This window comes from Ornithorhynchus anatinus, chromosome 4 (assembly GCF_004115215.2).
Source record: "Ornithorhynchus anatinus isolate Pmale09 chromosome 4, mOrnAna1.pri.v4, whole genome shotgun sequence".
Classification (NCBI taxonomy): Eukaryota; Metazoa; Chordata; class Mammalia; order Monotremata; family Ornithorhynchidae; genus Ornithorhynchus; species Ornithorhynchus anatinus.
In genome coordinates, this window is record NC_041731.1 from 65,874,900 (window position 1) to 65,889,242 (window position 14,343).

General features: G+C 41.6%; 1 protein-coding gene across 34 annotated transcripts in view; it reads left to right on the forward strand.

Annotated features, from left to right (window-relative positions):
- Window positions 1-14,343, forward strand: part of RIMS2 (regulating synaptic membrane exocytosis 2) — a 695,597-nt gene that overhangs the window by 329,851 nt on the left and 351,403 nt on the right. For all 34 annotated transcript variants that reach the window (XM_029062326.2, XM_039911826.1, XM_039911827.1 and 31 more), the window contains one exon: window positions 2,853-3,778. In XM_029062326.2, the coding sequence (XP_028918159.1) occupies window positions 2,853-3,778 (926 nt within the window). The remainder of the gene's footprint in view (window positions 1-2,852; window positions 3,779-14,343) is intronic.

The following is a 14,343-nucleotide window of genomic DNA, read 5'->3' on the forward strand; positions in this document are numbered from 1 at the left end:
TAAATAAACTATGGATATGTACATAAGTGCTGTGGAATGAATATCAAGTGCTCAAAGGGTGCAGATCCAAGTGCACAGGTGACACAGAAGGGAGAGGAAGTCCAGGAAAAGAGGGGTTAATCAGGGAAGGCCTTTTGGAGGAAATGTGACCTTAGTAGAGCTTTGAAGGTGGAAAAGGAGTTCCAGGCCAGAAGGAGAATGTGGTAAAGGGGTTGGCGGTGAGATAGATGAGATTGAGGCACAATGAATGAGCAAATTGGCACTAGGGAAGTGAACTGTTTGGACTGGCCTGTAGTAGAAAATCAGTGAAGTAAGGGGCAAGCTGAGTGCTTTAAAGCTGATAAGGATTTTTTTATTTGAGCTGGAGATTCTTGAGCAGTGGGGAGGTGGGTATTGAATAATAATAATAATGTTGGTATTTGTTAAGCGCTTACTATGTGCAGAGCACTGTTCTAAGCGCTGGTGTAGATACAGGGTAATCAGGTTGTCCCACATGAGGCTCACAGTTAATCACCATTTTACAGATAAAGTAATTGAGGCACAGAGAAGTTAAGTGACTTGCCCACAGTTACACAGCTAAGTGGCAGAGCCCGGGATTCGAACACATGACCTCTGACTCCCAAGCCTGGGCTCCTTCCACTGAGCCATGCTGCTTTTTTAAGAAAAATAATCCAGATAGATTGAAGTATAAAGTGGGGGAGACAGGAGGCAGGGAGGTCAGCAAGGAGGCAGATGCAGTAATCATGATAGAATATGATCAATTCTTGTATCAGCATAGTAGCAATACTCCAATGCTAATACCTATAGACTGTAAACTCTTTGCATGCAAGAAACATGTCTACAAACTCTGCTACATGGTATTCTCCAAGTGCTTACTGCAGTACTCTGCAAAATAAATACAATTTTTTTTTTTAATGGTATTTAAGCACTTACTATGGGCCCAACAGTGTACCAAGTGCTGGGTTAAATACACCATAGGTTGGAAACAGTTCATTTCCTATATGGAGCTCACAGTCAATCCCTATTTTACAGATGAGGTAATTTAGGCACAGTGAAGAAAGTGACTTGCCCACAGTCACACAGAAGTCAAGTGGTGGAGCTGGGATTAGAGCCTGGGCTGGGATTGGAGAAGTAGTATGGCTCAGTGGAAAGAGCCCAGGCTTGGGAGTCAGAGGTCATGGGTTCTAATCCCTGCTCTGCTGTTTGTCAGCTGTGTATCTCTGGGCAAGTCACTTCACTTCTCTGTTCCCTCATCTGTAAAATGGGGATGAAGACTGTGAGCCCTACGTGGGACAACCTGATTACCTCGTATCTACCCCAGCGCTTAGAACAGTGCTTGGCACATAGTAAGTGCTTAACAAATACCAACATTATTATTATTATTATTTAATAATCTAGGTTCTTCTGACTACCAGGTCTGTGTTTTGTCCATTAGGCCATGCTGCTTCTCTGATAGCATTTTGGATGGAAATGAAAGGGTGAATTTTAGCAATGTTGTGAAGATAGAACAGACAGTATTTGGTGAAAGATTAAATATTGAATAAGAGAGATGAGTCGAGAATAATGCCAAGATCACAAATGTGTGAGACAGGAAGATTGTGGTGTTGACTACATTGATGAGAAAACTGGGGGAAGGGCAGAGTTTGGGAGGGAAGATGAGGAATTCTGACTCCCAGATCAGAATCTCTTTCCATTAGGCCTCACATAATAACTTAATTCTATACCTGGCTGCTCATATCTAAATTTGGAATTTTAGATCCTTGCGTTACACCTAAGGCCAATGCAATTTTATATTTTAAAACAATTTCTTGAACCTGGACTTATGTTAATCAGATATCTGTGACAACTTTCTCCAAGCAAATATTCAGGTCAAATTAACTGTAATCAGAGGGTAAACTGATGTTCATTCCCCATTTCAAGAATGTAGGGAGAGGTTCACCCTCTTTTTGATAGTAAAAATAAGTCCACATAATACAAAACCAAGGGTAGATAAGAGTCAGTATTTTAGAGGGAAATCATTTAACTGTTCCCTCAAAGTGAAAAGATATTAATGAAAATGTTGTCGAGTTGTGGCTAGTAAGTTAAAAAGAGCATGATGTTAGAAGTCATTAGCCAATTCTTCCTTGTAACCATATAGGAAATCACCTTTTGATAGAAGCACACTTTATCAGCAGATGCCCAATCTTTGCATTTTAAGAAAAGGTGATTATTTGGAGAAATTATTAAGCAATAATTGGCGGTCTTCTAGACTGTGAACTTGCGGGCAGGGATTGTCATATAGTAAGCGCTTAACAAATACCATTATTATTATTGTTGTATTGTACTTTTCCAAGCGCTTAGTACAGTGCTCTGCACACAGTAAGCTCTTAATAAATATAATTGAATGAATGAATGAGTCCTTTGGCCTCTTGCAGCCTGGTTTGAAACTTGATTGATCACACACTGGTTTCATTAGTGAAAATCTCAATAGAGTTGACATCAGATGCCTTTGATACTTTTTGTTTTGAGTGAGTAAATTATTGACCACCTGTATAAGGTTGATGGCTGTGATGCTTTAAAAGCCTTTTCATGGTTTATGAAGCCTGAAGTCTCTTGGCTACCATGACATTCATGACAGAATTATATACAGTCTGCGAAGAAATTGATAATTATAAGAATAATGTTCCTTTTCCTGAAAATTCAAATGTGATTATTAACGAAGTCATACTTTGGTACATTCATTTTAACCAAGTTTAAGCAACTTGAGAAGTACAGGGCCGATACACTCTTTATTACACTACCCAAATCAATTTGGTTTTACAAAAACTATAAGCGATACTTTTCTAACCTTTTTACTTTCCTTGGTGCTGTAGGAAAAGAAGCCCATCAATATCGAGAGACCAGAACAGAAGGTACGACCAAAGGGAGGAAAGAGAGGACGATTCCCAGTATGCCCCATCAGACGGTGCGATGCCGAGGTCTCCATCAGATTATGTGGACAGGAGACCTCAGCGTGGTCCTCAATTGTACGAAGAACCCGAGCACGTCGAGTACAGGGACTCCAACAGGAGAAGTCGTAGACGTTCCAAAGACTACCCAGTGGATGAGGAGGAGGCAGAAAACAGAGATGAGTACGAGAGGCAAAGGCGAGAGGAGGAGTACCAAGCGCGCTACCGAAGTGACCCCAATCTGGCTCGGTATCCAGTCAAGCCGCAACCCTACGAGGAACAAATGCGCATTCATGCCGAAGTGTCCCGAGCAAGACACGAGCGAAGGCACAGCGACGTCTCCTTGGCAAACACTGAACTGGAAGATACCCGGGTTTCTATGATGAGGATGGAGCGGCAGTCGAGGCAGAGATCTACATCGGAGCGCAGGGCTGCCATGGAGAGCCAGCGTTCGTATTCCATGGAAAGAACTCGAGAGGCTCAGGGACCCAGCCCGAATCGGCAGAGGGCCTCGAACCACAGCCCACCCACGCCCCGAAGGAGTCCAATCCCTGTCGACCGGCCTGACTTGAGGCGAGCCGATTCCCTCAGGAAGCAGCACCACTTGGATCCCAGTTCTGCTGTCAGGAAAACGAAACGGGAGAAGATGGAAACCATGTTAAGGAATGATTCGCTCAGCTCAGACCAGTCGGAATCAGTCCGACCTCCTCCACCAAAACCTCATAAAACAAAGAAGGGAGGTAAAATGCGTCAGGTTTCACTAAGCAGCTCGGAGGAGGAGTTGGCTTCGACGCCAGAGTACACCAGCTGTGATGATGTTGAGATTGAAAGCGAGAGTGTGAGTGAAAAAGGTAATGAATTATTTTTCACTGCTATTCACGGATCAGTTAAGATGGATGAGTTATCTATTTCACTGTTGGGTTTTGAGGTTTTTTTTAAGGGGAGAACTCATGTGGGTGGTTTATTTTTTCATTATTTTTGAAGTCAAATGCATTTTGAAATTTTCAGATGTGGAATTAGTCACATGAATCTTTCCAATTTGTATGAAGTGGATAACGTTTGTGTTGCTCATATTCAAGGCAGGTTTACTGAAAAGGTCCAAACAAGCCTTTCTTTTGTCAAGATTTCTTGATTAATATGATTTCTACAAGCTTGTCTGATGGCAATATTTTGTAATGTGGTTCCGAAGTGACAACCAGACTATTTTCTTCCAATACCCAAGTCAGATGATATGGGAGAAGCTCAATGATTCCGCAGTCTCTGGGACCAGGTAGATTCTGGATTTAAGCGTTTTGTAGATTTTAGACAGTCTGGGGATCATGGAAGGGAAGGTAGGAACTAGGAAGTACCTCAGAGATGATGAATTGGTGACCCAGGGCTGATGTCAGGAAGAAGAGAGGCAGAGAAGCAACCTGGCCTAGTGGATACAGCATGGGCCTGAAAGTCAGAAGGATCTGGTTTCCAATCCCAGATCTTCCACTTGTCTGCTGTGTGACTTTAGGCAAGGCAGTTAACTTCTCTTGGCCTTGGTTACCACAACTCTAAAATGGAGATTAGGACTGTGAGTGTCATGTGGGACATGGATTGCGTCCAACCTGATTATCTTGTATCAACCCCTGTGCTTAATACACTGCCTGGCACATATTATGTGCTTAATAAATACCATTAAAAAAAATGAAAAGGGAAACAGCTGGAGCTGCCCCAAGGTGATGACTTGGATGCCCAGAAGCAGAGCAGGGAGGGAGGAAGCAGAAGCTTCCCTAGGATATTAAACAAGGTGCTGGAGACTGTGGCCAGCAGCAGCAAAACAGTAAACAAGGTGCTGAAAGCTGTATCCAGCAGCAGCAAGGACAGTAAACAGAGTGCTTGCTGAATGCTGTATCCAGCAGCAGCAAGGACAGTAAACAGAGTGCTTTTGATTCATTCAGTAGTATTTATTGGGCGCTTATTGTGTGCAAAGCATTGTACTAAGCTTGGGAGAGTACAATATAACAATAAAAAGACTTATTCTCTGCCCACAATGAGCTCACAGTCTAAAGGAGGAGACAGGCATAAATAAATGAATACATACATAAATAAATGAATAAATTATAGATATATACATAAGTGCCTTGGAGCTGGGAGAGGGAATGAATGAAGGGAGCAAGTCAGGGCAACGCAGAAGGGAGTGGGAGAAGAGGAGAGCTTATTCAGAGAAGACTTCTTAAAGGAGATGTGCCTGCAATAAGGCTTTGAAGCAGGGGAGAGCAATTGTTTGTCATATGTAAGGAGGGAAGGCGTGCCAGGCCAGAGGCAGGATGTGGGCAAGAGGTCAGCATCGAGATTGATGAGATGGAGATACAGTGAGTAGGTTAGCTTTAGAAGAATGAAGTGCATGGGTGGGGTTGTAGTAGGAGAGTAGCGAGGTGAGGTAGGAGGGAGCAAGGTGATTGAGTATTGTGGCCAGCAGCAGCAAAAGGGGAGAATAGGGTGCACCAGGCTGTGGCCACCAGCAGAAGGGAGGGAAGTAGGTAGAGAGCCAGCCAGGCTCTTAGGACCACTGGACTTGGGACCTGAGACTGCAGTGGCAGGAAGTGAGAGTTGGGGGTCCAGAGAAGCAGAAGCAGCAGCAGAAATGACAGAGTGGATATGGCACCTGGACCTGGCCTTGGAAGGGAGGGAAGGACTAAGACTGTGGAGATTTGGGAAATTTGAAAATTTTAAATCATCTGGAGAGATATTTGTGTGTTCTAGTGTTTAGGTTATCTTTTAGTGCATTGCAACAGTATTACAGGGACTAGTAGTTTGTGGTTGGAAAGTCTTTGTGCCCACCCTGTCCCCAGCAGCTAGTTTACATGGAGTGTCAGGACATCAAAGAGAAGGCAGCATGGCCTAGCGGATAGAGCTTGGCCCTAGAAGGAAGAAGGACCCATGTTCTAATCCCAGCTCCTGCATTTGTCTGCTTTGCGACCTTAGATAAATTACTTAATTTATTTAAGTATCAGTTACCTCATATGTAAAATGGGGATTAAGACTGATAGCCCCATGTGAGACAAGGACTGTTTACAATCTGATTAACTTGTATCTACCCCAGCAATTAACAAAGTACCCGGAACACAGTAGGTGCTTAACAAATACCCTTTTTTAAAAAAAGAGCCCAAATTGTTCAATTTGAGTGCAGTTTTAGCCAACTAAGAGTAGAATTAAATATCAGGGTGCTGATGCCAGAAGGTCTATATTAGGGCCCTCCCCTTCTTGCATTATGCCAAACCCATCTGTTGACAATATTGATTGAAAGCCTATTCTGTGTAGAACTCTGTTAATAATGTAATAATGTTGGTATTTGTTAAGCGCTTACTAGGTGCCGAGCACTGTTCTAAGCGCTGGGGTAGACACAGGGGAATCAGGTTGTCCCACGTGGGGCTCACAGTCTTAATCCCCATTTTACAGATGAGGGAACTGAGGCACAGAGAAGTTAAGTGACTTGCCCAAAGTCACACAGCAGACAAGTGGCCGAGCCGGGATTTGAACCCATGAACTCTGACTCCAAAGCCCGTGCTCTTTCCACTGAGCCACGCTGCTTCTCTCTGAGTGGTTAGGAGAATGCAGAAGAGTAGAAGACATGATCCCTAGCCTGAGTCTATCAATCATCGGCCTTTGCTGCTTGTTTAGCACTTAGTAGTGTGTGCTTTGGAGAGTACTCCAAAGAGCTCAAATTTATCAGAGGCCCTATGTCTCTGTGCTTGGAGTTTCCTCATCAGCAAAATGAGGATTAAATACCTGATCTTCCTCCTTCTTAGACTGTGAGCCCAATGTGGGTTAGACTGAATCTAATCTGCAACTATAGTTTCTGCTCCAGATCATAGTTCAATACTTTGCGTATAGTAAATATTCAATGAATAGCAATTATCACTAACACTGATTTAGTAGTCTACCCAAGCTATAAGTGCCTGAACTGTTCATTCAATTGTATTTATTGAGCGCTTAGAAAGTGGGATTGGGCAACAGATAGAGACAATCCCTACCCAACAATGGGCTCACAGTCTAGAACTATCTATCTAGGTCACTGAGGCACTTCCAGCCTGGATATGTACACAGACTGGGTTTTTTGAAGAAGACTGCACTGATAGTGCATATATGGCTAAAAAGGCCAATGCAGAACCCCTAGACCCAGCCACTCTTTGCACATAACACTGCCCCTCCCCCCAAAAAAAATCCAAAAAGCCATCCCTTGTGTTTTCTGGCTTGATATTTTTAGTACCTGACACCATTTTCTCTCTTGCCTCTATGTTTTGTTCTTTATGCAGTTTTTTCTCGAGAGAGCCACCATCACTCCTTTCTTACTAGCAGTAAGCCAACCCATGCAGGTCTGTTCTCAGCAGCTAACTCCCCATCTTCTGCTGGGAGGCAGAGTCTTGTCCCAGGCTTTGTTTTGCTCTGTCCTTAAAGCATTTCCTCTGCCCTCCCTGCTTTCTGTTTCCCAGTTTCAGCTCTCCATACAGCAGTTACTCAAGGGAAAGACCCTACGAATAACAGAGAGGAAGGAGAGAGAGAAGAGGGGCAGCTGGGAGGAATCTGCAGTGTGATTTTTATTTACCCAAAGTAGTGGGGCTTCAGGTCAGGGCTTAGTTAGGTACAGGGAACTAAAACATTACATACAAGTCTGTGGGACAACATATCCCACAGGCCATCACTACTTTTGAGGAACATATTACAGACGTATCATGGGGTAAGTCTGCTATTTAAGCACTTCCTCCTCCTATCTGTAAATTACTATGTGTTAGTGCGGCACTGCAGTCAGTCTTTGGTAAGAGTTGGGTGACTTCAAAACATCCAATCAGAGGAGTCTGGCAAGGGAATTATAGAGAAGTGAAGGAGAAGCCACATTTCCCAGAAGACAGGAGCCACTCACTACATTACATTTCACAGCAGGCAGGAGCCGTCCTGGTTGAGGGAAACCCTCAGGGTTTTTTTTGAAGAGCTGGGTAGGAAGCTCTCCCCCTTTTTGACCCTCTGAAGGTGGCTCCTGCTTTGTCCTGAACCTGGCCAGGAACATGTGGTGAGTCATCTCCTCTTAATCAATCTTGGTGGGAAGGTTAATCAGAGTAATAAGGGGCTGGCTCTGTGGCAGATTTTCTTGTGAATAGTTTGTCTCAGCTCTCCCTTTTCCAAGCCAAAAATATTAGAGTAATATTTGCTGTGTCTTTGGGAACTTGGCTACCACATTCTAAGGAGCTGCTTTACCACCTAGTCAGTGCTTGCTGGAAATTTTAATCTGAGTACTATTTTTTGGCTTTCTGGCAGGACAATCAGGGCACAGTTCTTCTTTCTCCCACATGGGGCTTATAGTCTAAGTAGAATGGAGAACAAGTATTGAACCTCCATTTTACAGATGAAGAAATTGAGGCAGAGAGAAGTAAGTGATTAGCCCAAGTGACTTGCCACACAGCAGGCAAGCAGCAGAGCCAGGATTAAAACCTGGGCCCTCCAACTTGCAAACTATACTCTATCTAGTAGGCCATAGTGCTTCTCCACAATCCTTACTATTGCTCTGCTTTTTATGGTTATTGGCTTCACTGTTTCTTTTTGAGGCACAGTACCATTGAAAATTAGTTGCTGTTTTGGAGCAGTTGTGAAACACAGAGGTCTGTTCTTTGCCCTTATCATGACTATACCTTTAGAGAATAAAAGCAGGCTAGACAAGGAAACTCTGTGGATACACTCCCAGAACGATGGCAGATGAAGGTGGGGCATTCTGGAAGAGATGTGTCCAAGGTGCCGTTATGGGTCGGAGACGACTGGACAGCATAAGACAAGACAAGCTCCTTTTCTCAGAGGCGGTGTGGTTTAGAGAAAAGAGTGGACCTAGAAGCCAGAAAACCTGGGTTCTAAGCCCAGATCTGCCACTGAACTTCTCTGTACCCTTAGGCAAGTAGTTTAACCTCTTTGTGTCCCAGTTTCCTCTTCTGAAAATGGGGGTAAGGAGAGCTTGGTGAGACACAGGAACTGTGTCCAATGTGAAAATTTTGTATCGTCTTCAGTGTTTAGCATAGTAAATGCTTAATGCAGTAATTATTATTCCTCTCTTCTGTAAACTCCTTCTGGACAGAGAACCTGCCTACCAATTTTGTACTTTCCTAAACTCTTAGCAAGGTGCTCTGCATACAGAACGTACTGTAAATATAATTGATTGATTATTATTCTTTGCAGTCCTGGGAGTAAGAGGAACTTCCTTTGGTAGTGATAAGGTGTAGAAGAAGGCAGAATGAGTAGCTCGTTCTCCCCCACTCGGAAATGTAACCAAGGAAATTTTTTCCGTATGTAAATCTACAGTGCATAGCCTACAGATTATAGCAATTCCTTGTCATGACACTAATTGATGTTTGTTATTTAAAAACATTACCACCTACTTTGTGGTAAATTAGGCCATGTTTAATAGTCACTGGCAAAATAAAATAAGCTGACCTTATGCTGACTGTACGGTGTAAATTGCATATTTTAAGATGTAATACTTATATAAACATATTCAGATTCACAGTAAATGTATTAACCTAATCTATTAGAAATGGTTTTTATTATATTGCTTAATAAACCAACTAAACTTCTGCCCTGTTGGAAGCAAGAAGAGCCATTTTGTAAATCTAAATACATGGTTTCTTTGAACTATTTTAAAATTTTGTGTAAAGGGTTTCCCACTTAAAGGAAAATGACTTAGATAGGGAGTCCTTGCTTTAGGGTGCATGGAGACTGATTTTTGCTGGCCTCATAGAGTCAAATGTTCTGGTCATAAACTTAAGTATGGAAAAATGGAAGAGATATGTCCTGTTGGAATCAATAGTATTCTTCAACTGATTACTACAAGCCAAGTGTGGTATTTGTAAACACTTACTATGTTCCAAGCACTGGGATAGATACAAATAATCAGATTAAACAGATTGCCACATGGGGTTCATGGTCCAAAGGAAAGGTAGAACAGGTATCAATCCTGCCCTCCCATCCCTCCCACCCCATTATACAGATAAAGAAACTGAGGTGCAGGGAAGCCAAGTGATTTTCCCAAGGTCACACACAGCAGGAAAGTGGCAGAGTTGGGATATGTCACCTTGCTTTCAGTTTTACAATACTACTTTTCATTAGAATCTTCTGTAAAATGTATTCACTTAATCTGATTCCAAATCAGTGGGATTAAAAACCACTGTCTTTACTATCTCTTTCTTACCAGTTACTCTCTTTTTGACCTGCTTCAAAGCAGGTTCACTGCTCCTACATTTCATTAAAATTGCACTCTCCAAAATCACCAATGATCTCTTTATAGCCAACTCTACTGGGCTCTACTCAGTTCTAATCTGCTTTGATCTTCTATTTGCCAAAGCACTGCATTGTGCTAGGTAAGCACATGGTTCGTCTATGTCTCTGACTGCTCCATCTCAGTCCCATTCTCTGGATCTGCCCATATGGCTCTGTTTTGGATCCCCTACTCTATTCTTTCTCCACCTACTTGGGGAAATAAGTTGGTTCCCGCTACCACCCCTATGTAGATGACTCCCAAATTTAGGTCTCTCCCCTTTACTTCTCCTTGAACCCTGCAGTCATGCTTCCAGGGCATTTCTACTTGGGTGTTCTCCTGACACTTCAAACTGCACAATTCCAACACAGTACTTTTCACTTTTCTCCCAAACCCTCTCCTTCTCTTGCCTTCCCCATCTCTATCGATGGTACTAACGACTGCCTAGTCCCAGAAGCCTCCGACCTTGATGTCATCCTTGTCTCATTTCATCTTTGACTCCTTGACATCTTTCAGTTTTCACATTCAAGTTACTGGTAAATCCTGCCAGTTCTTGTGACACATTTCCCACATCTACCCATTCTCTCCACCCAGGCCATCACCATCTTGGTCCAAGCTCTCATCTTATTGCAGCTGTACCCATTTCTTCACTGGTCTCCCTGCTTTCCAGCTTCTTTGCCCCATAATCTATGATGCACCAATACTCTTCTTCAAACATCATTCATCTCACATTTCCCCAGTCTTCAAAGCCCCTTACAATGTCTTCCCATTTCCCTCAGTAGCAAGAAAACTCTCCTCACAAACAGGGCTCTTCACCAACTCTCACGATCGTATCTATTATCCTTCACCAACTACTCTCCAGTTCATTCTCTTTATTCTTTCCAAGTCAACCTTCCAGTTGTACTTTGTTCTCAACTCTCCCACCTCCATCTCCTCTCATTTGGTTCTATCGGCTTGGAACTCCATCCCCTCCAATCCCTACTAATCTGACAGACCATACAACTCTCCCCTACCTTCAAAGTCTTCCTAAAACCCACCTCCTCCAACAAGCTGCTTAAGTACCAAAACCCACCTTATGCACTTAGGTATTTGTTATATTTATCCACAGTTCAAGTTCAGACACACACTTATTGTATCTATCAATTTATTCTGATTTCCGAATTTGTAAGTATTTTTATATCTCTCTTCCCTGTTAAAGGGAATCTCATCTTTCCCTTATGTTTCCGAAAGTAGTAAAGTGCATTCCACCCAAGCACCTTCGATATGCACGTTGAGCTCTTAAAATAGGCAATTTACCCATAGCTGTCTTTCTAGCCTTCTTTCCAAAAGCAAGTAGATTTTGATATAATCCAAAGGGTTTTTTCTATGCTGGAGCTAATCAAAGTCCTTGATATCTATGATTGTCCCCACATTGAGCCTGGAAGGCAATAGAGTAGCAGAAAGGGATAAGGGAAATGAACCACTTCTTATTTCTTTTTCTGATGGTCCCTTTAAACCTGATTAGGAATCTGGTAGTCAAGACACAGAAAAGTATATTTAGTGCACACATAGATGATTCACAGACTTGGAGAGCTCACATATGGACCCACAAAGAGAGAGACAAATATTTTGCAGGGAATGCATGCACATAAATGCACGCATATGTGCGCACACACACACACAAACACACACGCCTATGCACACACAAACTGAAAGTCCAGCTGGAAGGAAATACCTAATAAATAAAATGATCAATTTTAAGTGTATTCTGTTCTTAAACGGTTGGCCAAAACATTTTAAAAACTTGAAGAAAATCAGAACACAAGAGCTGGACTCTTTTAATTTCCATTGACACTAACTCAAATGATATGATTTACTTTCATATGGTGTTTTACAAGAACACAACTATGGAGGAGTTTGAGATTTTGTTGAATAAAGTAAATTTGACATGCTATGTGAAGATTTATAGATTACTGTAGATCAGAAGGCGGCAGATCTTGGATTATGTCTTGAATATGATACTGGTATAAAACTTAATTTGATATTCAGAATTTATTGAAGCATTTTTTAGGATCAAGGTGGACTGACAGTTAATAGATTTGTAGTTGAATTAAATCAATAACTCTTTGGATTGGAAAATAATCTGTCAAGAATAAGGCAGCAAGGAATCATTAGATGTTCATTTTAAAAGTGCCAGTACCATATTTTTAAAAAAAAAGCTAAATTTAAAATGCTCACTCCCCACATTTATAGTCTGATTTTTATTTTGAAGGAGATGACTGTGTAATCTCCATTAGAAAATTGATGAAACTCTATGTGGGCATTGGTTTTATAATGGTGGCAAATTACTCTTTCTACCTGTATGGAGTTTTGGTATGGCTACTTTATTTGATAGGTAGTTATGAATCATAGCCAGACAATTCTCTTTGAAAGTTTGTCTTCACTACATTCTGGGTAGAATGAAATGGCAGAATTAGGGAATATTCTCCCAACACACCTCTGTCAGAATGTGGTGTGGAAAAAACAGTTGCTCTATTCACATGTGGTGTCGGGCATGATGTGAGAATCATCATTGTTTCCCTTAAATGGGGTTTATCAATAATATTACCCCCATATTCTAGGAAAACTAACTTGATTCACCCACTTGATCTGCTCCTTTTAAGAGAGTATATTCAAGTGGAACTGAATAATGATCATGAAATCTTGGAGCAGAAAGTGATTCAAAGAACACGAGAGATTTTTAACTCAAATTATGTATTGTGTCCTTCTGGACAATTTCCAAAACCCATTTGTAAATGTGCTTTACATTCCCCCAACACAGTAATAGTACAGGCCATATGGATATATATTGAATCCAATATAAATATTTCAGAACACATATTGCAAAGAATGGTAAAGCCATACAAGATTTTAAAATTCCCTTGTAGCAGACATCCAGATTGAATCTTGGAACAAACATTCCCATGGTGCTCATACATTTATTTGTGCTTTTTACTGGTTCCTGGGATTTAAGAAAGAGATTTCCTATCTCCATCAATTCTATGTCTGGGGCCTCAGTAACAAATAAAATGAACACTGTGTAGGTGAACAATTTGAGTAACATAATTTTTTCTTTTTTTGACCCAGTATAATGACCTGGACAACCGTTTTAACTTGAAAACATAAAAAAAACTGTTTTAACACTGAAAACATAAGAGGTAGCATGACCTATTGGGTAGATCAAAGCCTGGGAGTCAAAGGACGTGGATTCTAATATCAGTTCTGCCATATGTCTGTTGTGTGACCTTGGGCAAATCACTTCACTTCTCTGTGCCTCAGTTTCCTCATCTGTAAAATGGGGATTAAGACTGTGAGCCCTATGTGTCCAACCTGATTAGCTTTATCTAACCCAGTGCTTAGTTCAGTGCTTGGCACATAGAAAGTGTTTAACAAATATCTTAAAAATGAAACAAACTCGGTATTTCACTTTACCTATAAAGAAACCATTTATATGCATTTTCTAATCTTACCCACCCTTTCTAGTCTATCTCTGAGAAGTGGTGTGGGTGAGTTGAAAGGTCTCAGGCCTAAGAGTCAGAAGAACATTGTTGGGCAGGGATTGTCTCTATTTGGTGCTAAACTGTACTTTCCAAGCACTTAGTACAGTGCTCTCTGCACACAGTAAATCAGTAAATATGATTGAATGAATAAAGACCTGGATTCTAATCCTAGTTCTGCCATTTGTCTATTGTGTGATCTAAGGCAAGGCACTTCACTTCTCTGTAGCACTTCACTTCTCTGTACCTCAGTTACCTCATCTGTAAAATGGGGATTAAGACTGTGAGCCCCAAGAAGGACATGGACTGTGTTTAACCTGATTACTTTTTGTATACCCCAGGGCTTAGTTCAGTGTCTGATACTGGTTATCTGGTATTAATTCATTCAATCGTATTTATTGAGCGCTTACTATGTGCAGAGCACTGTACTAAGTGCCTGGAATGTACAATTTGGCAAGAGATAGAGACAATCCCTGCCCAACTACAGGCTCACAGTATAAACGGGGGAAACAGACAACAAAACAAGTAGTCAGGCATCTATACCATCAAGATAAATAGAATCATAGATATATACATAACATTAGTAAAATAGAGTAATAAATAATATATACAAATATGCACGTGTTGGGAGGGAAGG